This window comes from Ornithorhynchus anatinus, chromosome 1 (genome assembly GCF_004115215.2).
Source record: "Ornithorhynchus anatinus isolate Pmale09 chromosome 1, mOrnAna1.pri.v4, whole genome shotgun sequence".
In the NCBI taxonomy this organism is placed as follows: domain Eukaryota; kingdom Metazoa; phylum Chordata; class Mammalia; order Monotremata; family Ornithorhynchidae; genus Ornithorhynchus; species Ornithorhynchus anatinus.
In genome coordinates, this window is record NC_041728.1 from 182,876,157 (window position 1) to 182,903,056 (window position 26,900).

A 26,900-nucleotide genomic window follows, 5' to 3' on the forward strand; every position below is an offset into this window, starting at 1 on the left:
CTTTTTCCCATCTGGATTTCCGCATCGGCCTCCCGGCCGACCTCCCGGCCTCCCGTCTCTCCCCGCTCCGGTCCACGCTTCCCTCTGCCGCCCGCGTCATTTCTCATCGAAAACGTTCAGGTCCCGTCTCCCCGCTCCTCGAGACCCTCCAGTGGTCGCCCGTCCACCTCCCCATCAAACAGAAACCCCCCCGTCGGCTTTCAAGGCGCCCATCGAGTCGCCCCGTCCTCCCCGCCACCCTGGGCCGCACGCTCCGCTCCTCTCGTGCCGACCTCCTCCCTGCCCCTTCATCTCTCCCGTCCCGCCACCGACCCCTGGCCCACGTCCCGCCTCTGTCCCGGATCACCTTCCCTCCTCAAATGATAATAATAATGGCATTCGTTAAGCGCTTACTATGTGCCAAGCACTGTTCTAAGCGCTGAGATGCATGCAAGGTGATAAAGTAGTCCCCCGTGGGGCTCACAGTCTTAATCTCCATTTCACAGATGGGGTCACCGAGGCGCAGAGAATAATAATAATAATTTTGGTATTTGTTAAGCGCTCACTAGGTGCCGAGCACCGTTCTAAGCGCTGGGGGAGACAGAGGGGAATCAGGATGTCCCACGTGGGGCTCCCAGTCAATCCCCATTTTCCAGATGAGGGCGCCGAGGCCCAGAGAAGTGAAGTGACTCGCCCACAGTCACCCAGCTGACGAGCGGCGGAGCCGGGATTCGAACTCATGACCTCTGACTCCAAAGCCCGGGCTCTTTCCGCTGAGCCACGCTGCTTCTCTAAGTAGTGAAGTGACTCGTCCAAAGTCCCACGGCTGACAAGTGGCCGAGCGGGATTAATAATAATAGTAATAATGCTGGTATCTGTTACGCGCCTGCTATGGGCAGAGCACCGTTCTAAGCGCTGGGGGAGATACGGGGTCATCGGGTCGGCCCACGGGAGGCTCGCAGTTAATCCCCATTTTCCAGCTGAGGTCACTGAGGCCCGGAGAAGTGAAGTGACTCGCCCACAGTCCCACGGCTGACAAGTGGCAGAGCGGGGATTTGAACCCGTGACCTCTGACTCCCAAGCCCGGGCTCTTGCCACCGAGCCACGCTGCTTCTCTAAGAGACAAAGGTCAGGAGCGGGACTCGAACCCACGCCTCCAGGGGAGACCGTGACCTGAACGTAGGCCCTTAGACCTCAGATCCGGCAGACCGCCCCTCTCCCCACCTTCGAAACCCTCGTGAAATCACACCTCCTCCAAGAGGCCTTCCCCCCGACTGATCCCTCTTCTCTAATCAATCAATCCAGCGTATTTATTGAGCCCTTACTCTGTGCAGAGCACTACACTAAGCATTTGGGAGAGTTCAGTATCACGTTCCCTGCCCGCAGAGGGCTTACGGTCTAGAGGGGAGGACGGACCTTAATACGAATCGGTAATTTATAATGAAAATAATAATGTTGGTATCTGTTAAGCGCTTACTATGGGCCGAGCACTGTTCTAAGCGCCGGGGGAGACACGGGGGAATCGGGTTGTCCCGCGTGGGGCTCCCAGTCTTCATCCCCATTTTCCAGATGAGGGAACTGAGGCCCGGAGAAGTGAAGTGACTCGCCCACAGTCACCCAGCTGACAAGTTGGCAGAGCCGGGAATCGAACTCATGACCTCTGACTCCAAAGCCCGTCCTCTTACCACTGAGCCACGCTGCTTCTCAGCTGTGGGACTGTGGGCGAGTCACTTCATTTCTCTGGGCCTCAGTTCCCTCATCTGGAAAATGGGGATTCAAAACTGGGAGCCCCACGTGGGACAGCCTGATGACCCCGCGTCTCCCCCAGCGCTTAGAACAGTGCTCGGCACATAGTAAGCGCTTAACACATACCAACGTTATCCTTGGAGGGAAGACGGACCTTAATGTGAATCGGTGATTTATGATATATTAATTTCAATATCTATAAGTGCTGTGGGGTTGGAGGTGGGGTGAATATCGAGCGTCCGAAGGTCAGAGAGGACTGACTCGGGAGGGAGACGGAGCGGGGAAAATAATCCGGGAAGGCCTCCCGGGGGAGGTTCAAACCCCGGCTCTGCCACTTGCCAGCTGTGTGACTTTGGGCAAGTCACTTAACTTCTCGATGCCTCAGTTCCTCATCTGTAAAATGGGGATTAAGACTGTGAGCCCCACGTGGGACAACCTGATTCCCCTGTGTCTACCCCAGCGCTTAGAACAGTGCTCGGCACATAGTAAGCGCTTAACAAATACCAACATTATTATTATTATTAGATGTGACCTTAATAATGCTTGGAAGGGGGAAGGAACGCAGTGTAATGGATAATAATAATAATAATAATAATAATAATAATAATAATGGTATCTGTTAAGCGCTTACTATTCAATTCGAGGCTCGAATTGTCCCGGTGTCCAAGGGAAGACGGTTCCGGGCTAGGGACGATGTGGGAAAGGGGTCGGCGACGAGACGGTCTCCGTTCTGCGTCGCTTAAGGTGTGGTGCCTAGAGCCAGGATCTGGGAGGCAGAAGGTCACGGGTTCTAATCCCGGCTCCGCCCGCTTGTCTGCCGTGTGACCTTGGGCGAGTCACTTCACTTCTCTGGGCCTCGGTGACCTCATCTGAAAAATGGGGCTGGAGAGTGGGTATTTATTTTGTTAATGAAATGTACATCGCCTCGATTCTATTCAGTCGCCGTCGGTTTTTACGAGACGTCCTTCCCCTCGACTCCATCTATCGCCGTCGTTCTCGTCCGTCCGTCTCCCCCGATTAGACCGTGCGCCCGTCCAAGCGTTAGGGACGGTCTCTATCTGTTGCCGACTTGTCCATTCCAAGCGCTTAGTACAGTGCTCTGCACATAGTAAGCGCTCAATAAATACTATTGAACGAATGAATGAATGACAACCTGATGACCTTGTATCTCCCCCAGCGCTTAGAACAGTGCTTGCACATAGTAAACGCTTGACAAATACCAACATTATTATTATTACTATTATCCTAATCCCGGCTCCACCCCTTGTCAGCTGTGTGACTGTGGGCAAGTCACTTCACTTCTCTGGGCCTCGGTTCCCTCATCTGGAAAATGGGGATTCAAAACTGGGAGCCCCGCCGGGGACAACCTGATGACCTTGTATCTCCCCCAGCGCTTAGAACAGTGCCTGCGCATACTCAACGCTTAACAAGTACCATCGTTATTATTATTAGCTGAAAAATGGGGATTGAGACTGGGAGCTCCTGTGGGAAAACCTGATGACCTTGTATCTACCCCAGCGCTTAGAAGAGGGCTTGGCACATTGTAGCACTTAACAAGTACCATCATTATTATTATTAGCTGATAAATGGGGATTGAGACTGTGATCCTCACGTGGGAAAACCTGATGACCTCGTGTCTCCCCCAGCGCTTAGAACAGTGCTTGGCACATAGTGAGTGCTTAACAAATACCAACATTATCATTATTATTATTATCAGATGGGGAGACGGACCCTAACAGAAATAAATAAATGAGTACAAATCGGTAATTAAGTGTAATAAATAATAATGATAATGAAATAATAATTCTGTCGGTATTTGTTAAACGCTTACTACGTGCCAGCCAAGCACGGTTCTAAGCACCGGCCAAGATACAAGGTGATCGGGTTGTCCCCCGTGGGGCTCCCAATCTTCTTCCCCATTTGACAGAGGAGGGACTGAGGCCCAAAGAAGTGAAGTGACTTAATAATGTTGGTATTTGTTAAGCGCTTACTATGTGCCCAGCACCGTTCTAAGCGCTGGGGTAGACCCAGGGGAATCGGGATGTCCCACGTGGGGCTCCCGGTCTTCATCCCCATTTGACAGATGAGGTAACCGAGGCCCAGAGACGTTAAGTGACTCGCCCACGGTCACAGAGCCGACGAGTGGCAGAGCTGGGATTCGAACTCACGACCTCTGACTCCGAAGCCCGTGCTCTTTCCACTGAGCCACGCCGCTGACTTGTCCAAGGTCACCCGGCCGACAAGCGGCGGAGCAGGAATTAGAACCCACGACCTCCGACTCCCAAGCCCGGCACTTCCCACTGTGACGCGCTGCTTCTCCGATCGGACCCGGACCCTCCTACACCCCGGGGGCGAATCCCACGGTGACGGAGAGTTTCAGCCCCTCGGATTACGAATGGCGCCATCAGGTCAGGGTCATTTTACACGGGCAGAATTCCATCGATTCCTTAATGATGTCGGTATCCGTTAAGCGCTCACTAGGTGCCGAGCACCGTTCTAAGCGCCGGGGTAGACACGGGGGAATCGGGTCGTCCCACGTGGGGCTCATGGTCTTCAGCCCCATTTTCCAGATGAGGGAACCGAGGCGCCGAGAAGCGGAGTGACTCGCCCAAGGTCACCCAGCCGACGAGTGGCCGAGCCGGGAGTCGAACCCACGACCTCTGACTCCAGAGCCCGGGCTCTTTCTCACTGAGCCGCGCTGGTTCCTTGCCCCCCGCCGTCCGCGCGATCTCATCGCTGGGAACGCCGAAAGTAGGACGATGGAGTCGTACTGGGCTTGGGGGGTCGAAGTCACCGGGCCGCGTTCCCGGCGGTCTCTCGTCGGGATCGGAACTAGGCCGCTTCCCGTGAAACGGGCCCGACGGCGGCGGGATCCGCGCCCGGCCTCGTCGGGCTCCATTTCTCTTCGACCCTCAGGTCGGCATCCCGGAGCTCTCCGCGAACGGAAGGGAACGGCTTTGGCCTCTCTTGGCCATTCCTCAGGCGGGGGGCCCGGATCCCGGCCTGGATTTTAACCCCCGCGCGGCGATGAATAATAACGTTACATTTGCTTCGCGCTTACTACGTGCAGGGCACCGTTCTAAGCGCCGGGGGAGATCCAGGGTCATCGGGTCGTCCCGCGGGAGGCTCCCGGTCTTCATCCCCATTTTCCAGATGAGGGAACCGAGGCGCCGAGAAGTGGAGTGACTCGCCCAAGGTCACCCAGCCGACGAGGGGCCGGGCCGGGATTCGAACCCATGACCTCCGACTCCCAAGGCCGGCCTCTTTCCACTGAGCCACGCTGCTTCCCGTGAAGCTCCGCGATCTACACCGACGGGATTTCGGGTTCGGGAGAGGGCGGTTGGCTCGTTGCGGCCGGGAACCGCCTCTGTTCGCTGGCGTAGTGTCCCGTCCCCAGCGCTTAGTGCGGAAGCGGCGTGGCCTGGTGGGAACAATAATAATAATAACGTTGGTATTTGTTAAGCGCTTCCCATGTGCCGAGCACTGTTCTGAGCGCTGGGGGAGATACGGGGTCATCGGGTGGTCCCACGGGAGGCTCACAATCTTCATCCCCGTTTTCCAGATGAGGGAACTGAGGCCCAGAGAATTTAAGTGACTTGCCCACGGTCACGCAGCTGCCGAGTGGCGGAGCCGGGATTCGAACCCACGCCCTCCGACTCCCAAGCCCGGGCTCTTCTCTTCCAGAGAAGCGGCGTGGCTCAGTGGACAGAGCCCGGGCTTGGGAGTCGGAGGGCGTGGGTTCGAATCCCGGCTCCTCTACCCGTCAGCTGTGCGACTCTGGGTGAGTCAAGACCGTAAGCCCGTCCAAGGGCGGGGACCGCCTCTATCTGTTGCCGACTTGTTCATTCCAAGCGCTTAGTCCAGTGCTCTGCACACGGTAAGCGCTCAGTAAGTACTAATGAATGAACTTCACTTCGCTGGGCCTCAGTTCCCTCATGTGGCAAATGGGGATTAAGATTGTGAGCCCCATGTGGGACAACCTGATGACCTTGCAGCGCTCAGAACAGTGCTTGGCACAGAGTAGGCGCTTCATGGACAGCGTCATTGTTATAATTACAGTGCTCTGCACCCAGTAAAGGATAACAACAGCAATTGCGGTATTTGTTAAGCGCTTGCTATGTGCCAGGCACCGTACTAAGCGCTGGGGTAGATGCGAATTAATCAGGATGGACACAGTCCCTGTCCCTCGTGAGGCTCACCGACTTCATCCCCATTTTACAGATGAATGATAATGTCGGTATTGGTTAAGCGCCTACTACGTGCGGAGCACCGTTCTAAGCGCTGAGGTAGACACGGGGTCGTCGGGTCGTCCCCCGTGAGGCTCCCGGCCTTCGTCCCCGTTTTCCAGAGGAGGTCACCGAGGCCCAGAGAAAAATCATAATAATAATGTCGGTATTTGTTAAGCGCTCACTAGGCGCCCAGCACTGTTCTAAGCGCTGGGGGTAGATAGCAGGTCATCAGGTCGTCCCTCCTGGGGCGCCCGGACTTTATCCCCATTTTCCAGATGAGGTCATGTCATGAGGCCCAGAGAATAATGTTGGCATTTGTTAGGCGCCTACTATGGGCCCAGCACCGTTCTAAGCACTGGGGCAGATACCAGGTCATCGGATCGTCCCCCGTGGGGCCCCCGGTCTTCATCCCCATTTTCCAGAGGAGGTCACCGAGGCCCAGAGGATGATGATAATAACGTTGGTCTTTGTTAAGCGCTTACTATGTGCAGAGCACCGTTCTGAGCGCTGGGGGAGATACCGGGTCATCGGGCCGTCCCCCGCGGGGCTCCCGGCCTTCACCCCCATTTTCCCGAGGAGGTCACCGAGGCCCAGAGGAGCGAAGCGACCCGCCCCGCGCCCCCCAGCCGACGAGCGGCCGAGCCGGGATTGGAACCCACCACCTTCTGACTCCCAGGCCCGGCCTCCTGCCACCCAACCGCGGGGATCCGGCACTGACTAGACGGTAAATCTCTCTCCTCCTCTGACGACGTCTACCTGGTATAAATCTGGACATCAACCAGGAGTTTATTGTATTTGCAATTAAGCAGATCAGATCTGAGGCTCACAGAAGGCCCGAGTAATTAGTCTTTAGATTAACAGGGGCTTCTCTGAAGCTCCCGAGCAAAACCGAAAGGAAGAACGGAGCGTGCGGGCGGACGGCCCGCGAATATTAATACCCGGCGTCTTCTGAATCCCCGGTTCCCCGATGCAATTATTTTCTAGGCGCATTAATTGTTCCTATCAGATGACATTAATGACTCTGAGTCAAGACGCGGCCGAGGGAGGGTTTCCGCCCGCCGCCGCCGCTTGGAACTGGGGTCGTCTTCCCGGCCGGAGGGTCGGGCCCGGGTGGCGGCGGAAGGCCACGGGGTCGGACCGGCCGTCGGGTTGAATTTTCGTCGCGACCGTGTATTTTCTGAAGCGCCTACTGGGTGCCGGGGACCGTGCTGAGCTCCGGGGTGGATCCGGGCCAGGCGGACGCGGTCCCCGGCCCCCGTGGGGCTCGCGGTCTCCATCCCCCTCTGACAGATGAGGCGACCGAGGCCCGGAGATGCCAGGCGACTCGCCCGAGGTCCCGCCGCGGACGAGCGGCGGGGGCGGGATCGGAACCCACGACCCTCCGGGTCCCGGGCTCGGTTCCGAGCCCCTCTCTGAGGGGTTTGGAAGGACGACTTCAAGGTTCGCCGTCGGGGTTGAAATGAGGGCATCCCGCGGTAACGGCGACGACGGCGGGTGACGCCGCGCGCGGCGCTAGGGTTGAGCCGCAGTCACCGGCTCGGACGCGGTCCCCGCCCCCAGTCGAAGGAAGGGGAGGAGGAGAGTTATTTTATCCCCGCTTAATGGGCGAGGAAGTCAAGACGTAGAGAACTGAAGTGACTCACCCGAGGTCATACAGCAGGCGGTGGAAGAGTAATGATGATGGTATTTGTTGAGCGCTCACTATGCGCCAAGCCCCGTTCTAAGCCCTGAGGTAGATACAAAGCAATCAGGCAGTCCCACGTGGGGCTCACAGTCTTAATCCTCATTTTCAGGCCCAGAGAACCGAAGTGACCCGTCCAAGGTCACGCAGCAGAGAAGTGGCGGAGGCGGGATTAGAACCCGCGTCCTCGGACTCCCAAACCCGGGCTCTTTCCACCGAGCCACGCCGCTTCCCTAAGAGAAGTGAGGGGGCTTGCCCAACGGCAGAGGCAGGATTAGAACCCGGATCCTGTGACTCTCAGGCCCGGGCTCTAACCGTTGATAACGTCGGTATCTGTTAAGCGCTCACTAGGTGCCGAGCGCTGTTCTAAACGCTGGGGGAGATACGGGGTCATCAGGGTGTCCCACGTGAGGCTCCCAGTCTTCGGCCCCATTTTCCAGACGAGGTCACTGAGGCCCAGAGAAGTGAAGTGACTCGCCCACGGTCACCCAGCTGCCAAGTGGCAGAGTCGGGATTCGAACCCATGACCTCGGACTCCCAAACCCGGGCTCTTTTCCACTGAGCCGCGCTGCTTCTCTGACATCAACCTACGTGACAGCAGACATCATTGGGCCTGTTTGCCCCAGTTTCTTTCAAATGAAAACCACAGAGTTTTTTCAGTAAGAAACAGTATCGACTTCTCGACCGAGGAGACGGAAATACTGGTGGTGGGATTTGTTAAGCGCTTACTAGGTTCCAGGCACTGCGCTAAGCGCTGCGGTCGATCCAAACCAATCGGGTTGAACGCAGTCCCCGTCCCACGTGGAGCTCCCCGTCTCCATCCCCATTTTCCAGATGAGGGAACTGAGGCCCAGAGAAGGGAAGTGACCGGCCCAGGGTCACGGAGTAGACCCGTGGCGGAGCCGGGATTAGAACCCAGGTCCTCCGGACTCCCAGGCCCTCGCTCCATCCACTGGGCCACGCTCCTGAGTTATAAACCTTGGAGAAGTGGATAGAGCGCGGGCTTGGGAGTCAGAGGTCACGGGTTCTAATCCCGCAGCTGCCAAGTGGGCGAGTCACTTCGCTTCTCTGGGCCTCAGTTCCCTCATCTGGAAAATGGGGATGAAGACCGGGAGCCTCCCGTGGGGCGACCTGTATCTCCCCCAGCGTTTAGAACAGTGCCCTGCACATAGTAAGCGCTTCACAAATACCAAAACAAAAACAAAGGCTTGGGAGTCGGGAGGTCACGGGTTCTAATCCCGCCTCCGCCACTTGTCGGCTGTGGGACCTCGGGCAGGTCACTTCGCCTCTCTGGGCCTCAGTTCCCTCATCTGGAAAATGGGGAGGGAGACCGCGAGCCCCCACGTGGGACAGGGACGGGGTTGAACAACGACCCCATTGCCTCGTCTCCACCCCAGCGCATAGTACAGTGCCCGGCACATAGTGAGCGCCTAACGAAGACCATCACCAGCGGCGGCGGCGGCGGCAACCGATCAATCCGCTGTACCTTCCGATCGCTTAGCGCAGGGCTCTGCACACCGTAAGCGCTCCACAAATAGGACCGAATGAATGAAGGAAGGTATTTATCGAGTGGTTATTAAGGGCAGGGCCCTGTTTCTGATCTGATGGAATCGTTCCTCCCTCCGCGCTTAACGCAGCGCTTGGCGCATAGTGAGCGCTTGCAAGCTCTTCGAGCCGAGGGATCACCTATCTACTAACTCCGTCGTCCTCGCCCAAGTGCTCTGTCCAATATGTCACTTCACTTCCCTGGGCCTCAGTTCCCTCATCTGTCAAATGGGGACGAAGACCGTGAGCCTCCCGTGGGACGACCCGACGACCCCGGATCTCCCCCAGCGCTTAGAACGGTGCCCTGCACGTAGTGAGCGCTTAACAGATACCAACATTATATATTCAAGCTTTAGAGAAGCAGCGTGGCTCCGGGGAAAGAGCCCGGGCTTGGGAGTCAGAGGTCATGGGTTCGAATCCCGGCTCCCCGACTTGTCAGCTGAGCGACCTTGGGCGAGTCACTTATCTTCTCTGTGCCTCAGTTGCCTCATCTGGAAAATGGGGATGAAGACTGGGAGCCCCAAGTGGGACAACCTCCTTACCTCGTATCTCCCCAGCGCTTAGAACGGTGCACGGCGCCTAGTAAGCGCTTAACAGATACCAACATTATTATTATTACTAACTCCGACGTCCTCTCCCAAGTGCTCTGTCCAAAATGTTAAACCTTTCGAGAAGCAGCGTGGCTTCAGTGGAAAGAGGCCGGGCTTGGGAGTCAGAGGTCACGGGTTCGAATCCCGGCTCGGCCCCTTGTCAGCTGGGTGACTGTGGGCGAGTCACTTCACTTCTCTGGGCCTCAGTTCCCTCCTCTGGAAAATGGGGACGAAGACCGGGAGCCTCGTGTGGGACAAGCTGATGACCCCGTATCTCCCCCAGCGCTTAGAACGGTGCTCTGCACGTAGGAAGCGCTTAACAGATACCAACATTATTATTATTATTATTATTAACAGATACCGTAGATATTAGATATTATTAGGGATAGTTTCATTACCCTATTCATTTTGTTAATGAAATGTACATCGCCTCGATTCCATTCAGTCGCCATCGGCTTTTACGAGACGTTCTCCCCCTCGACCCTATCGATCGCCATCGTTCTCGTCCGTCCGTCTCCCCCGATTGGACCGTGAGCCCGTCGGAGGGCGGGGACCGTCTCTATCCGTTGCCGACTTGCTCATCCCGAGCGCTTAGTCCGGTGCTCTGCACGTAGTAAGCGCTCAATAAATACTATTGAATGAATGAATGAATATTATTTCTATTCATCTCCGTCTCCCACTCGCTGTAAACTCATCTGGGGCAGGGAACGTGTCCGTTCTATTGCTCTATTGTCCTCTCCCAAGTGCTTAGTACAGTGCTCTGCACACAGTAAGCGCTCAATAAGTTCGATCGACTGACTGCACACCTTAGCCTAGAAGCTTCCTGAAGGCAGGGACCAGGCCTACTATTTCTGCTGTCCGCTCCCAAGTGCTCAGCACAGTGCTCTGCACACAATAGAGAAGCAGCATGGCTCAGCGAAAAGAGCGCGGGTTTAGGAGTCGGAGGTCGCGGGTTCTGATCCCAGTCCCGCCGCCCGTCAGCTGTGTGACTTTGCACAAGTCACTTCGCTCCTCGGTGCCTCGGTGACCTCATCTGCAAAATGGGGATGAAGACCGTGAGCCTCACGTGGCACCGCCTGATGACCCTGTCTCTCCCCCAGCGCTTAGAACGGTGCTCGGCACATAGTGAGCGCCTAACAGATACCACCACCAAGGAGAAGCAGCGTGGCTCCGTGGAAAGAGCCCGGGCTTGGGAGTCAGAGGTCACGCGTTGGGATCCCGACTCCGCCACTTGGCAGCTGGGTGACTTTGGGCGAGTCACTTCACTTCTCTGTGCCTCAGTCACCCCATCTGTCAAATGGGGACCAAGACTGGGAGCCCCACGTGGGACAAGCCGATCGCCTTGTATCCTCCCCAGCGCTTAGAACGGTGCGTCGCACCTAGTAAGCGCTTAACACATACCATCGTTATTAGTAGACTGGAATCGCCTGGAGGGCCAAGAGGGTGCCTCCTAACTTTAGTGGACTCTTCCGAGCAGTTAGTACAGTGCTCCGCATGCATTAAGTGCTCAATAAATCCCACTGATTGATTAAAACTTACTCGAACGCCAAAGTGCTTCACAGAGGACAAAACAAGCAGTGGACGAGAAGCAGCTAGAAGCGGCGCGGCTCAGTGGGAAGAGCCCGGGCTTGAGAGTCGGGGGTCGTGGGTTCCAATCCCGACTTCGCCGCTTGTCTGCTGGTTGACCTTGGGCAAGTCGCTTGACTTCTCCGGGCCTCAGTGACCTCCTCTGGAAAATGGGGATGAAGACTGGGAGCCCCGCGGGGGACATCCTGACTCCCTTCTATCTACCCCAGCGCTTAGAACAGTGCTTGGCACATAGTAAGCGCTTAACAGATGCTAATATTCGCTGCCAGGGGCAGCCAGAGGCGGGGGGCCGGGAAGGGGCCTTCCCCTCCCCTCAGCACCGTCCTCATTTGTATATATTATTTATTACCCTATTTATTTTGTTAATGAGGTGTGCATCCTCTTGATTCTATTTATCGCGACCAATTTCCGTCTCCCCCGATTAGACCGTGAGCCCGTCACTGGGCCGGGACGGTCTCTATCTGTTGCCGAATTGTCCATTCCAAGCGCTTAGTACAGTGCTTTGCACATAGTAAGCGCTCAATAAATACTACTGAATGAATTATTATTTTTATGCAATGTCTGCCCTCAAGGAGTTTACACATTACCGTGTTCGGAGCACTGTTCTGTGAATCTAGGAGAGTCCAATCTGTAATAATACTAATAAGAAGAATGGTAAGTATTGCTAATAATGATGATGTTGAGTTCTTTCTACGTCAAGCGCTGTTCTGAGCGCTGGGGGAGATAGAGGTTGATCAGGTCGGCCCCCGTGGGGCTCCCGGTCTGCACCCCCATTTTCCAGCTGAGGTCACCGAGGCCCAGAGAAGTGAAGTGACTTGCCCAAGGTCACACAGCAGACAAGACGAGAAGCAGCGTTGCTTAGTGGAAAGAGCCCGGGCTTGGGAGTCAGAGGACATGGGTTCGAATCCCGGCTCTGCCCCTTGTCTGCTGTGTGACCTTGGGCAAGTCACTTCACTTCTCTATACCTAATTCACCTCATCTGTAAATGAGAATTAAAAGCGTGAAGCCCCACGTGGTACAACCTGAATATCCTGTATCACCCCCCAGCGCTTAGGACAGTGCTCGGCACATAGTAAGCGCTTAACAAATACCATACTTATTACTGTTATTATTATTACTAAATGTCAGAGCCGGGATTAGAACCCATGTCCCCCCGACTCCCAGGCCCAGCCTCTTGCCGCTAGCCCATGCTGAGCGCTTATTGTGTGCAGAACACTGTACTAAACGCTTGGGAGAGTCCAATACAACACCGTCGGCAGATACACTGGTAGAAAAGTGCTTCGCACATAGTAAGCGCTTAACAAATGCCATTATTATTATTATACATTCCCTGCCCACAGTGAGCTTCCGTTCTAGAGGGGGAGACAGACATTGATAGAAATGAATACATTCCAGATATGGACACAATAATAATAATGATGGTATTTGTTAAGCACTTGCTATGTGCCAGGCACTTTTCTAAGCGCTGGGGGAGATACAAGGATATCAGGTCGGACCCAGTCCCTGTCCCACATGGGGCACACAGTCTTCATCCCCATTTTACAGATGAGGGAACTGAGCCACAGAGAAATGAAGTGAGAAGTTGTTAGAAGCGGCACGGCCTAGTGGGTAGAGCTCGGGCCTGGGAGTCGGAAGGTCATGGGTTCTAATCCCACTTATCTGCTGGGTGACCATGGACAAGTCACTTCACTTCTCCGGGCCTCAGTTCCCTCATCTGCAAAATGGGGATGAAGACTGGGAGCCCCACGGGGGACAGGGACTGGGTCCAACTCGATTATCTTGTATCTTGTATCTTCTATTCATTCATTCAATTCATTCAATAGTATTTATCGAGCGCTTACTATGTGCAGAGCACTGGACTAAGCGCTTGGAACGGACAGATCGGCGACAGATAGAGACGGTCCCTGCCCTTCGACGGGCTCACGGTCTCATCGGGGGAGACGGACGGACGAGAACGAGGGCGATAGATAGAATCGAGGGGATGGACGCCTCATTAAAACAATAGTAAATAAATAGGATCAAGGTGATGTACATCGCATTAACAAAATCTTCTAGCCCGTGAGCCCATCGTTGCTCGATCCGCTGCCAAATCGGACTCTCCAAGCGCTTAGTCCAGTGCTCTGCACACACTAAGCGCTCAGTAAATACCATTGAACAGTGCCCGGCACATAGTAAGCGCTTAACAGATACCGTCATTATTATTAAGTGACTGGCCTAAGGTCACACAGCCGATACCTGGCGGAGCCGGGATTAGAACCCATGACCTCTAGACCAGGGGGCAGGGTGGGGAGGGGGAACGGGAGGAAATTCAAGTGCGAAGGGGACGCAGAAGGACGAGGGAGGAGAGGAAACGGGGGCTCCGGCGGGGAAATCTCTTCGGGAATCGCTCTTTCCTTCAGTGCCGTGCGATGTTACGGTTGAACGGCGGGAACGTTCTTGCCCGAAGATGTCACCGGGCAGATGAAGTGAGCAAATCTCTCTCTCCTCCCGCTCTCCGCGAGGCGATAGCAGGTCCCCGGACGATCGCGTCCGAAGGAAAGCGTCATTCCGGGCGGCAAAGGGAGCGTAAATCTCGGCAGCGTCCCCGAGATACCTTCTGGGGTATCGATTACATCTCAGAGACTCTGAGGGATGGTCAAGGAGCTTTTTAGTAAAGTCGCCGTACCGTATCGTTGGTCGTACTTTTATGATGTATTATGTATGAACCTTAAAAAATTCATGGAAGCGGAAAAAAAAATACAAAAAAAGCTTTTCTCCCCCCCCCCCCCCCTCCAGCTACGGTCAGCTTTGTGCTTATTTGACAAAACTTTCACCGGGAAAAGGCTCTTTTGTCTCGGGGCCAGAAATGAGGGCAACTCTTCAAATAAAGCGCGGTGAACGCGTAAAGGATAATTCTCCCCTTTCCCTCTGCTCCTCCCTCTCTCCCTTCCCCTCCCCTCAGCACTCTGCTCATTTCTATATATTTTTATTCCCCTATTTATTTTGTTAATGAGGCGTCCATCCCCTTCATTCTACTTATCGTGATTACGTCGTCTTGTTTCTGTCCGTCCGTCTCCCCCGATGAGACCGTGAGCCCGTCCGTGGGCAGGGATCGTCTCTATCTGTTGCCGAGTGGTCCATTCGAAGCGTTTAGTCCAGTGCTCTGCACATTGTAAGCGCTCATTAAATACTATCGAATGAATGAACGGGGCAGCAGCGTGGCTCAGTGGCAAGAGCCCGGGCTTCGGAGTCAGAGGTCATGGGTTCGACTCCCGGCTCGGCCACCTGTCAGCTGTGTGACCGTGGGCGGGTCACTTCACTTCTCTGGGCCTCGGTTCCCTCATCTGGAAAATGGGGATTAACCGTGAGCCTCACGGGGGACGACCCGATGACCCTGTATCTCCCCCAGCGCTTGAAACGGTGCTCTGCACATGGTAAGCGCTTAACAAATACCAACATTGTTAATATTATTATTGATAGTGATGGTATTTAAGCGCTTACGCTGTGCCCAGCACTGTTAAGGAATCCCAGGGACGAATGTGGGAGCTGGGTCGGTCTAAATAGCAGGTCCTCGCTATAAAGTAGATCCTTTGAGTTGGGCTGAAATTAAAGTCATTCATTCAGCCGTCTTGTCGAGCGCTTACCGTGTGCAAAGCACTGGACTAAGCGCTTGGGAGAGTCCGCATCTGACACACTCCCCGCCCGCCACGAGCTCACAGTCTAGGGGGGATAATAATAATGTTGGCATCTGTTAAGCGCTTACTACGTGCAGAGCACCGTTCTAAGCGCTGGGGGAGAAACGGGGTCATCGGGTCGTCCCCCGTGGGGCTCGTAGTTAATCCCCATTTTACAGATGAGGTAACTAAGGCACAGAGAGGTTAAGTGACTTGCCCACAGTCACACAGCTGACAAGTAATAATGATAATGTTGGTGTTGGTTAAGCTCTTACTATGTGCAGAGCACTGTTCTAAGCGCAGGGGGAGATACAGGGGAATCAGGTTCTCCCATGGGAGGCTCACAGTCTTTATCCCCGTTTTCCAGATGAGGTAACTGAGGCCCAGAGAAGTGAAGTGACTCGCCCACAGTCACACAGCTAACAAGCGGCAGAGCCGGGATTCGAACCCATGACCTCTGACTCCCAAGCCCGGGCTATTGCCACTGAGCCACGCTGCTTCTCGGTCCTCACCTTGGAAGAGACCCGGATGGAATTTCAACCCAAATATTAATCGATCCATCCATTATATCCTTTTCCCCCCTCCAGTAAATTCTTTTGATGTCGGTCTCCCCCGTAATAAGAATAATAATAATAATAGTATCTGTTAAGCGCTTACTATGTGCCAAGCACTGTTCTAGGTGTTGGGGTAGGTACGAGGTCATCAGGTCGTCCCCCGTGGGGCTCCCGGTCTTCATCCCCATTTTCCAGATGAGGCCACTGAAGCTCAGGGAAGTGAAGCGGCCTGCCCAAGGTCACCCAGCTGACAAGTGGTGGGGCCCGGATTAATAATAATAGTAATAATGTTGGTATTTGTTAAGCGCTTACTATGTGCCGAGCACTGGTCTAAGCGCTGGGGGAGATACGGGGTCATCGGGTCGTCCCCCGTGAGGCTCCCGGTTAATCCCCATTTTCCAGAGGAGGTCACTGAGGCCCAGAGAAGTGAAGTGACTCGCCCACAGTCACACAGTGACAGGTGGCAGAGCCGGGATTAGAACCCACGACCTTCCGACTCCCACGCCCGGCCTTTTGCCCCTAGGCCACGCTGCTTCTCCGTGAGCTTCAGGTGGGCAGGAATCGTGTTTATCAACTCTACTGTATCGGACGCTCCCAAGCGCTCGGTACAGTGCTCTGCACAGAGTGGACTGGCCGCTCCTCGGGGGCAAGGATCGTTTCAAGTAACTCCATCGTTCTCGGGAGCACGGTCTCGCTTCATTCCCAAAACTTCTCCCGCTGACAGTTGGCTCTTCGCCGACTGAGAAGTCCAACGAATCCCTCTACGTCGGCTAAATTTTGTTCATTTAATTTGGGACGTGGTAATTATCTGCGCCGAGCTGTATAATTTTTTCCCGTCGCGCGCCGTGCGGCGGAATAAAAATGATGGTATTTGTTAAGCGCCAAGCACTGATCTTTGGCTCTACACAGGTCAGGGAGGCTCAGCGGTACGTGGGCATAATTTGGGTTCAGAGAGAAAGTGCTCCGCAGAGATCCATTCCCCCCTAAAGTGCACCCTTCCAGATAAAACTGCTGTGGCTCAGTGGCAAGAGCCCGGGCTTGGGAGTCAGCGGTCATGGGTTCGAATCCCGGCTCTGCCCCCTGTCAGCGGTGGGACTGTGGGCGAGTCACTTCGCTTCTCTGGGCCTCAGTTCCCTCATCTGCAAAATGGGGATGAAGACTGAGAGCCCCACGTGGGACAAGCTGATGAGCCCGTATCTCCCCCAGGGCCTAGAACGGTGCTCTGCACGTAGTTAGCGCTTAACAGATACCAACAGTATTATTATTATTATTATTGTAAAACCTGTAAACTTAGGATCTTGGAACCTCGAGGCTGGAGTTCTGGTAATAATAATAACCGAAATTATGGTATTCGTGAAGGGCTTACTACATATCGATGGTGTTTGTTAAGCGCTCACTATGTGCCGGGCACTGTACCAAGCGCTGGGGTAGTTATGGACAAATCGAGTTGGACACAGTCCCTGTCCCCCGTGGGGCTCACAGCCTCGATCCCCATTAGAGAAGCAGCGTGGCTCAGTGGAAAGAGCACGGGCTTCGGCGTCAGAGTTCATGGGTTCGAATCCCGGCTCGGCCACTTTTGAGCTGTGGGACTTTGGGCAAGTTACTTCACTTCTCTGTGCCTCAGTTCCCTCATCTGGAAAATGGGGATTAAGACCGTGAGCCCCACGTGGGACAACCCGCTTCCCCTGTGTCTACCCCGGCGCTTAGAACGGTGCTCGGCACATAGGAAGCGCTTAACAGATACCAGCGTTACTATTATTATTATTATCATTATTTTCCAGATGAGGAAACCGAGGCCCAGAGAAGTGAAGTGACTTGCCCAAGGTCACACAACAGACAGTGGTGGAGCCGGGATATGCCAAGCACTGTGGTAGATACACGGTTATCTGTTCGCCCCTTCTAGACTGTAAGCCCAGCGTGGGCCGGGATTGTCTCTCTTTATTGCTGAATTGTACTTTCCGAGCGCTCAGCACAGTGCTCTGCACACAGTAAGAGCTCAATAAATACAATCGAATGAATGAATGAACACAGTCCCCGTCCCACGTGGGGCTCCCAGTCTCAATCCCCGTTTTCCAGATGAGGAAACCGAGGCCCAGAGGAAGTGAGGTGACCCGCCCAAGGTCACCCAGCAGACACGCGGGATTAGAACCCGGGCCCTTCCCTCACCCCGGGCCTGTGCTCTCTCCACTGAACCCCGCTGCTTCTCCGCACGGGGGAGGGATTGGCGAGAAGCGGGAACCGATATTACAAATTGATCGTTCTACATCAAAGAGCCATTGAATCCGTCAGAGTTTTTTGTGTTTTTTTCTCCGTCCCTCGCTTTGACTGCCTTCTGTTGAGGAGAAATGGGGCGGGGGGGGAAACAAGAAAAGGATAAAGGCATCTCAGCCAAACCACATTCGGGCGCTAAACCGGTCCAGAAATCGATAAATATCACTTGAAGCTGGGTTTTGAAATGAGTTTCTACTCCTAACGAAATCCGGAGCCCAAATTTCAGCAAGCGATCGTTTCACGCGGAATTGGGATAACAGGGATAATAATGTTGGTATTTGTTAAGCGCTTACTATATGTGCAGACCGCTGTTCTAGGTTTGGGGGGAGATACAAGGTCATCGGGTCGTCCCACGTGGGGCTCCCGGTCTTCATCCCCATTTTCCAGATGAGGGAACTGAGGCCGGGAGAAGTGAAGCGATTTGCCCCAGGTCACACAGCTGATAATAATAATAATAATAATGTTGGTATCTGTTAAGCGCTTACTATGTGCGGAGCCCTGTTCTAAACGCTGGGGTAGACATGGGGAATCAGGTTGTCCCCCGTGGGGCTCACAGTCTTAACCTCATTTTCCAGATGAGGTCACTGAGGCCCAGAGAAGTGAAGCGACTCGCCCACAGTCACCCGGCGGACAAGGGGCCGAGCTGGGATTCGAACTCATGACCTCTGACTCCCAAGCCCGGGCTCTTTTCCACTGGGCCACGCTGCTTCTCTAAGTGGCGGGGGCGGGATTGGAACCCACGACCTCCGACTCCCAAGCCCGGGCTCTACCCACTGAGCCCCGCCGCTTCCCTGGGATGTTCACGACCCGCGGACCGGTGGCATTTACGGTCTTTTTGGTGAATCCGGTATTACTGTATTTATGAAATTATGAGCGCCGACTACGTGCAGGGGGCTGGACTAAGCGGTTGAGAGAGTTCAGTAAAGTTGGGAGAGGGGATGATGATGATGATGGTATTTGTCAAGCGCTTACTATGTGCCAAGCACTGCTCTAAGCGCTGGGGGAGAAACATGTTAAGACTGTGAGCCTCACGTGGGACAACCTGACGACCCTGTATCTCCCCGAGCGCTTAGAACAGTGCTCCGCACATAGTAAGCGCTTAACAAATACCAACATTATTATTATTATTATTATTACAAGGTGATCAGGTGATCAGGCTCGCAGGCCTCATCCCCATTTTCCAGATGAGGGAACTGAGGCCCCGAGAAGTGAAGCGACTTGCCCAAAGTCACACGGCTGACAAGCGGCAGAGCTGGGATTAGAACCCACGACCTTCTGACTCCCAAGCCCGGGCTCCTTGCCGCTGAGTCACGTTGCTTCACGGTAATGATAACGTTGGTATCTGTTAAGCGCTCACTACGTGCCGAGCACCGTTCTAAGCGCTGGGGGAGACACGGGGGAATCGGGTCGTCCCCCGTGGGGCTCCCGGTCTTCATCCCCATTTTACAGATGAGGTCACTGAGGCACCGAGAAGTGAAGTGACTCGCCCACAGTCACCCAGCTGACAAGTGGCAGAGCTGGGATTCGAACCCATGACCTCTGACTCCAAAGCCCGGGCTCTTTCCAGTCAGCCACGCTGCTTCTCGGTAGAGTGCTCTGCACCCAGTGAGCGCTCAATAAATACGATTGAATAGTGGCCAGCGCTTTATCCACTGGGAGTCAGGAGGATCTGGGTTCTGGTCCTGCCCCCGCCACTTGTCTGCTCCGTGACCTTGGCCAAGTCACTTCTCTACTCTGGGCCTCTTTTCCCTCGTCTGTAAAATAAGGTTTAAGACCGCGAGCCCCATGAGGGACAGGGACTGTGTCCAACCCGATTTCCTTGTATTCCCCCTTAGAGGTTAGTACAGTGCTTAGCACACAGTAAGGGAAGCAGCGTGACTCAGTGGCAAGAGCCCGGGCTTGGGAGTCAGAGGTCATGGGTTCGAATCCCGGCTCTGCCCCTTGTCAGCTGGGTGACTGTGGGCGAGTCGCTTCACTTCTCTGGGCCCCAGTGACCTCATCTGTAAAATGGAGATGAAGATCGTGAGCCTCAGGTGGGGCAACCTGATGACCTTGTATCTCCCCCAGTGCTTAGAACGGTGCTTGGCACATAGTAAGCGCTTAACAAATGCCATCATCATCATCGTCATCATTAATCCTGGCTCTGCCACTTGCCTGTTTGACCTTGGGCAAGTCACTTCAATTCTCTGGGCCTCAGTTCCCTCATCTATAAAATGGGGATGAAGACTGTGAGCCTCACGTGGGACAACCTGATTACCTTGTATCTACCCCAGCGCTTAGAACGGTGCCCTGCACATAGTAAGTGCTTAACAAATACCAACATTACTATTATTAACAAGTACCATAATTATTTTTATGGTATTGTGGATAGAGCATGGGTCTGGGAGTCAGAGGGGCTTAGGTTCTAATCCCGGCTCAGCTGCTTGTCAGCTCTGTGACTTGGGGCAAGTCACGTGACTTCTCTGGGCCTCAGTGACCTCATCTGTAAAATGGGGATGAAGACCGTGAGCCTCCCGTGGGACAACCTGATCACCTTGTATCTCCCCCAGTGCTTAGAACGGTGCTTGGCACAGAGTAAGCGCTTAACAAATGCCATCATCATCATCGTCATCATTAATCCTGGCTCTGCCACTTGCCTGTTTGACCTTGGGCAAGTCACTTCACTTCTCTGGACCTCAGTTCCCTCACCTGTAAAATGGGGATGAAGACTGTGAGGTCCACATGGGACAGGGACTGGGTCCAACCCGAATTTGCTTGGATCCACTCCAGCGCTTAGTACAGTGCCTGGCCCAGAGTACGCAGCGACGCTTCGTGGCAAGAGCCCGGGCCCGGGAGTCAGCGGTCGTGGGTTCTAATCCCAGCTCCGCCACCTGTCAGCTGTGTGACTCTGGGCAAGTCACTTCACTTCTCTGGCCCTCAATTCCCTCATCTGTAAAATGGGGATAATAACAATGTTGGTATTTGTTAAGCGCTTACTACGTGCCGAGCACCGTTCTAAGCGCTGGGGGAGACACAGGGGAATCAGGTCGTCCCCCGTGGGGCTCACGGTCTTCATCCCCATTTTCCAGATGAGGTCACTGAGGCCCAGAGAAGTGAAGTGACTCGCCCACCGTCACACAGCTGACCAATGGCAGAGATGGGATTCGAACTCATGACCTCTGACTCCAAAGCCCAGGCTCTTTCCACTGAGCCACGCTGCTTCACTGGATGAAGACTGTGAGCCCCACACGGGACAACCTGATTACCTCATGTCTACCCCAGTGCTTAGAACAGTGCTTGGCACATAGTAAGCCCTTAAACAAATACCATCACCATCATCATCACCAACAAATACCAGAATTACGATTATCATATTATTACTCTTAAGCACCTAACAAGTACTGTTATTATTATTATTGTCATTATCATGTGCTTAACGGATACTGTTATTATCACTCCATCCCCCGGCCCCGTCCTCCCTCCCGTCCCTTCCGTCCTCCTCCGGCCCGGGCCGCACGCCCGGCTCCTCCTGGGCCGCTCGCCTCCTCCCCGGGCCTCCGGCCCGCCCGGCCCGCCGGAGACCCCCGGCCCGCGTCCCGCCGCTGTCCCGGACGCCCTCCCTCCTCACATCCCACAGACGATGACTCTCACCCCGTTCAAAGCCTTATCGAAGGCCCACCTCCTCCCGGAGGCCTTCCCCGACCGCGCCCCCCCTCTCCTCTCCTCCCGCTCCCTTCCGCGTCGCCCCGACTCGCTCCCTTTCTTCGTCCCCTCTCCCTCAGCCCCGCACCCCTTATGTCCACATCCCTCATTCATCTATTTCTATTCATGCCCGTCTTCCCGCCTCTAGACTGTCACCTCACTGTGGGCAGGGAATGGCACTGTTTATGGTTGCATCGTCCTCTCCCAAGCGCTCGGTACAGTGCTCTGCACACAGTAAGCGCTCGATCGAATGAACCGACAGATGAATCCTACTCTCGTTTCTTCCTCTGAAGAGCTGTGGACGGGGGCGGCCGATGGGAGAAGCAGCGTGGCGCAATGGCGAGAGCCCGGGCTTGGGATTCAGGGGTCACGGGTTCATTCAATAGTATTTATTGAACGCTTACTGTGTGCAGAACACTATACTAAGCACTTAGAGAAGCAGCGTGGCTCAGTGGAAAAGGGCATGGGCTTCGGAGTCAGAGGTCATGAGTTCGACTCCAGGCTCTGCCACTCGTCAGCTGTGCGACTGTGGGCGAGTCACTTAACTTCTCTGTGCCTCAGTGACCTCATCTGTAAAATGGGGATTAACTGTGAGCCTCACGTGGGGCAACCTGATTCCCCTGTATCTCCTCCAGCGCTTAGAACAGTGCTCTGCACCTAGTAAGCGCTCAACAGATACCAACAATTCGGCAACAGATGGAGACCATCCCTGCCCAGTGACGGGCTGGGCGACGCCACTTGCCAGCTGGGTGACTTTGGGCAAGTCGCTCCACTTCTCTGGGCCTCAGTTCCTCTTCTGGAAAATGGGGATTGATTCATTCATTCAATAGTATCTATTGAGCGCTTACTAGGTGCAGAGCACTGTACTGAGCGCTTGGAATGGACCATGCGGCAACAGATAGAGACCATCCCTGCCCAGTGACGGGCTGGGCGACGCCACTTGTCGGCTGGGTGACTTTGGGCAAGTCGCTCCACTTCTCTGGGCCCCACTTCCCTCATCTGGAAAATGGGGATGAGGTCTGCGAGCCCCACATGGTGTCCCCTGACGCCCCCGTAACTCCCCCAGCGCTTAGAAGAGTGCTCGGCACCTAGTGAACGCTGAACGGATGTCATCCTCCTTATCTTCTCCTTGCCCTAGGAATGCCTGCTGAGCACCGCGTGCCGACTCCCCGCCTCGACGACGCCGGGTCCGTGGCGCTCGGCCGGGCTCGGCCGGGGGCCCCCACGCAGCAGTTGCAACGATTGCAGCAGCTGCAGCGAGCCGTCCCCGTCCGGTTCCTGCAACGAACTCTCCAGCGGATCCTCCCGCCCGGGCGACGGCGCCGGACCCGCTGGCAAACGGGTAAAAAGGGCATCGCCCGGAGCGGGTCTTAATGCTGGTATTTGTTAAGCGCTTCCTATGGGCAGAGCACTGTTCGAAGCACTGGGGGAGACACAGGGTAATCAGATTGTCCCACGCGAGGCTCACCGTCTTCATCCCCATTTGACAGATGAGGTCACGGAGGCCCAGAGAAGTGAAGTGACTTGCCCACAGTCCCACAGCTGACAAGTGGCGGAGCCGGGATTCGAACCCATGACCTCTGACTCCCAAGCCCGGGCTCTTTCCACTGAGCCACGCTGCTTCTCGGTAGGGTCTTCCCCGCTCGGCCTCTCGCTGTCAGTCGGGAAGTCAGATATTTGTTCCGGAGCGCTTGGGGAGGATGCTCCAACACCTAGGCGCTTAGTACAGTGCTCTGCAGGTAGTAAGCGCTCAATCAATACTACAGATTGAATTCCCGGCCCACCACCAGCTTAGTCGGTCCGTCGTATTTACGGAGCCCTTACGACTACTACTGATAATGATAGATGTCGTATTTGTTAAGTGCTTACTCTGTGCCAGGTACGGATAGACTATCTGCTTCATTCATTCATTCAGTCGTATTTATTGAGCGCTTACTGTGTGCAGAGCACTGTACTAAGCGCTTGGGAAAATGCAATACAGGAATAAAGAGAGACAATCCCCGCCCACACTGGGCTCACAGTCTGGAAGGGGGGAGGCAGACATCAAAACAAGGAAATAGGCATCAATAAAAAGAAATAGAATTACACTTTATATATATATATATATATCTGTGTATATATATACATAGAAACAAGCAAATAGGCATTAATATAAATAGATAGAACTATAGAAACACAAGTGCTGTGGGGCAGGGAGAGGGGGTAGAGCAAAGGGAGGGAGTGGAGGCCATGGGGAGGGGAGAGGGAGCTGCGGAAAAGGGGGGCTTAGTCTGGGAAGGCCTCCTGGAGGAGGTGAGATCCCAGGAGGGCTTAGAAGGGGGAAGGAGTCATCGTCGGTGGGATGTGAGGAGGGAGGGCGTCCCGGGCCGGAGGCGGGACGCGGGCCGGGGGTCTCGGGCGGGCCGGGCGAGCCGGAGGCCCGGGGAGGAGGCGAGCGGCCCGGGACGGAGGAGGACGGGAGGGAGGGGAGGCAGGAGGGAGCCAGGGGGATGGGGGGCTTGGAAGCCAAGAGTGAGGAGTTTTTGATACGGAGATTGCTAGGCAACCCCTGGAGATTTTCGAGGAGTGGGGTGACAGGCCCAGAGCCTTTCTGTAGAAAGACACAGTTGGAGACATTTGGACTCGGTTGGACACAGTCCCTGTCCCGGGGAGACTCACAATCTGTATCCCTATTTTACAGAAGAGGTACCTGAGACCCAGGGAAGTAAAATGGCTTGTCCACGGCCACACAGTAGACAAATGGCGGTGCCCGGATTAAAACCCACGACCTCCTGACTCCCAGGGCCATGCTTTACCACTGGGCCACACTGCTTACCGTGTGCAGAGCATTCATTCATTCAATAGTATTTATTGAGCGCTTACTATGTGCAGAGCACTGTACTAAGCGCTTGGGATGACCAAGTCGGCAACAGATAGAGACGGTCCCTGCCGTTTGACGGGCTTACGGTCTAATCGGACTGTACTCAACGCTTGGGAGAGGACAAAGTACCACTATAACGGACACATTCCCCGCTCATTAAGAGCTCAGTCGGTCAGCTAATCTCATTTATTGAGCACTTACTGTGTGCCAGGCACTGGGCTGAGCACTTGGGAGAGTCCATTACAACAGAAAACAGACACATCCCCCGCCCACAACGAGCTTACGGTCTAGAGGGGGAGACGGACATTAATAGAAATAAAAAGAATGACGGCAATGGACGTAAGCGGCGCGGGTCCGGGAGCGGGGAGGAAGAAAGGGAGCGAGTCGGGGCGACGCAGGAGGGAGCGGGGGGAGAGGAGAGGAGGGCGCGGTCGGGGAAGGCCTCCGGGTGGAGGTGGGCCCGCAGGAAGGTTTGGAAGCGGAGGGAGAGTCATTTTCTGTGGGATTTGAGGAGGGAGGACGGTCCGGGCCAGAGCCAGCATGCGGGCGAGGGGTTGTCGGGGTGGTAGATGAGACGGAGGGGCAGGGAGGAGGTTGGCACGAGAGGAGCGGAGCGTGCGGGCGAGGAGGAGAGCGGCCGGGTGAGGTAGGAGGGGGCGACCCCATGGCCGGCTTTAAAGCCGACGGTGACGGGTTTCTGTTTGATGCGGAGGTGGACGGGTGACCCCCGAAGGGTCTCCAGGACAGCGGAGACATGGACTGAACGTTTCTGTAGACAGATGATGCGGGCAGCAGAGTGAAGTGTGGACTGGAAGCAGCGTGGCTCAGTGGAAAGAGCCCGGGCTTGGGAGTCAGAGGTCACGGGTTCGACTCCCGGCTCTGCCACTTGGCAGCCGTGGGACTGTGGGCGAGTCACTTCGCTTCTCTGGGCCTCCGTTCCCTCATCTGGAAAATGGGGGTAAACCGTGAGCCTCACGTGGAACGACCCGATCACAACCCGATGATCTCCCCTAGCGCTTAGAACAGTGCTCTGCACATAGTAAGCGCTTAATAAATACCAACATTATTATTATTATTACTGGAGTGGGGAGAGACAGGAGGCGGGGAGGTCAGCGAAGAGGCTGATGCCGTCATCCAGGTAGGAGCGGAGAAGTGACTGGATTAACCAGCTAGCTATTTGTACAGAATAGAGAAGCAGCGTGGCTCCGTGGAAAGAGCGCGGGCTTGGGAGTCAGAGGTCACGGGTTCTAATCCCGGCTCTGCCGCTAGTCAGCCGTGCGACCTTGGGCAAGTCACTTCACTTCTCTGGGCCTCAGTGACCTCATCTGTCAAATGGGGATTAAAACCGTGAGCCCCACTTGGGACAACCTGATCACCTTGTGTCCCCCAGCGCATAGAACAGTGTTTTGCACATAGTAAGCGCTTAACACATGCCACAATTGTTTTATTTCTATGGAGAAGAAAGGGCTTCCTCCCCGCCGTCACCTTCCCCCAGCCCCACAGTAGAAGGAGCTCTCAGTTCCACCTCCTCCAGTTAAAGTAAAATTGCCCCTCCCAGCCCCTGCTTTCAGGAGAAGCAGCGTGGCCTAATGGATAGAGCCCGGGCCTGGGAGTCAGAAGGACCTGGGTTCAAATCCCGGCCCTGCCACTGTCTGCCGGGTGACCTCGGGTGAGTCACTTCACTTCTCTGGGCGTCAGTTTCCTCATCCTTAAAATGGGGATTAAGAATGTGAGCCCCACGTGGGACAGGGACTGTGTCCAACCTGATTTGCTTCTGTGGCCTCCGGGGCTCAGCACATAGTAAACACTTCCCATATATTATTATTATTATCATTATTATTATTATTATTATTCCAACTCCTCTAGTTGGTTCTGAAGTAAAACAGCCCCTCCCACCACCAGTCAGGAGACAGAAGGAGTTTCCAAAGAAGCAGCATGGCCTAGTGGCTAAAGCCTGGGCCTGGGAGTCAGAAAGACCCGAGTTCTAATCCCGGCCCCACCGCGTGTCTGCTGCATGACCTTGGACAAGTCACTTGACTTCTCTGCACCTCAGTTCCCTCATCTGTAAAACGGGGGTGGAGACTGTGAGCCCTGTGTGGGACAGGGACTGTGTCCAGCCTGTTTAGGTCGTATCTAGTAGTGTCTGGCACATAGTAAGCGCTCAACAAATGCCATAAGCAATAACCACAGCCCTCCCTCCCAGAGAGTGAGACGTAGGTGGGGACAGGGACTGTGACTGGCCTAATTGCACTCTATCTACTACAGCGCTTAGTACAGTCCTTAGCACAAACTAAGCGATTAGCAAACACCACAATTATTATGATTTTTATTATTATAGAGAAGCAGCGTAGCGAAGTAGATAGAGCACAGGCCTGGGAGTCAGATGGACGTAGATTCATTCAATCCTATTTGTTGAGCGCTTACAGTGTGCAGAGCACTATACTAAGCGCTTGGAAAGTACAATTGGGCAACAAAGAGAGACAATCCCTGCCCACAGTGGGCTCACAGTCTAGAGGGGGAGAGA

General features: G+C 54.8%; 1 protein-coding gene across 1 annotated transcript in view; it reads left to right on the forward strand.

The window, feature by feature from the left end:
* Nucleotides 1–26,900, forward strand: part of LOC114811218 (collagen alpha-1(I) chain) — a 194,577-nt gene that overhangs the window by 127,536 nt on the left and 40,141 nt on the right. Inside the window, exon 7 of the mRNA XM_029063231.2 lies at nucleotides 22,655–22,858. Coding sequence (XP_028919064.2) covers nucleotides 22,655–22,858 — 204 coding nt within the window. The remainder of the gene's footprint in view (nucleotides 1–22,654; nucleotides 22,859–26,900) is intronic.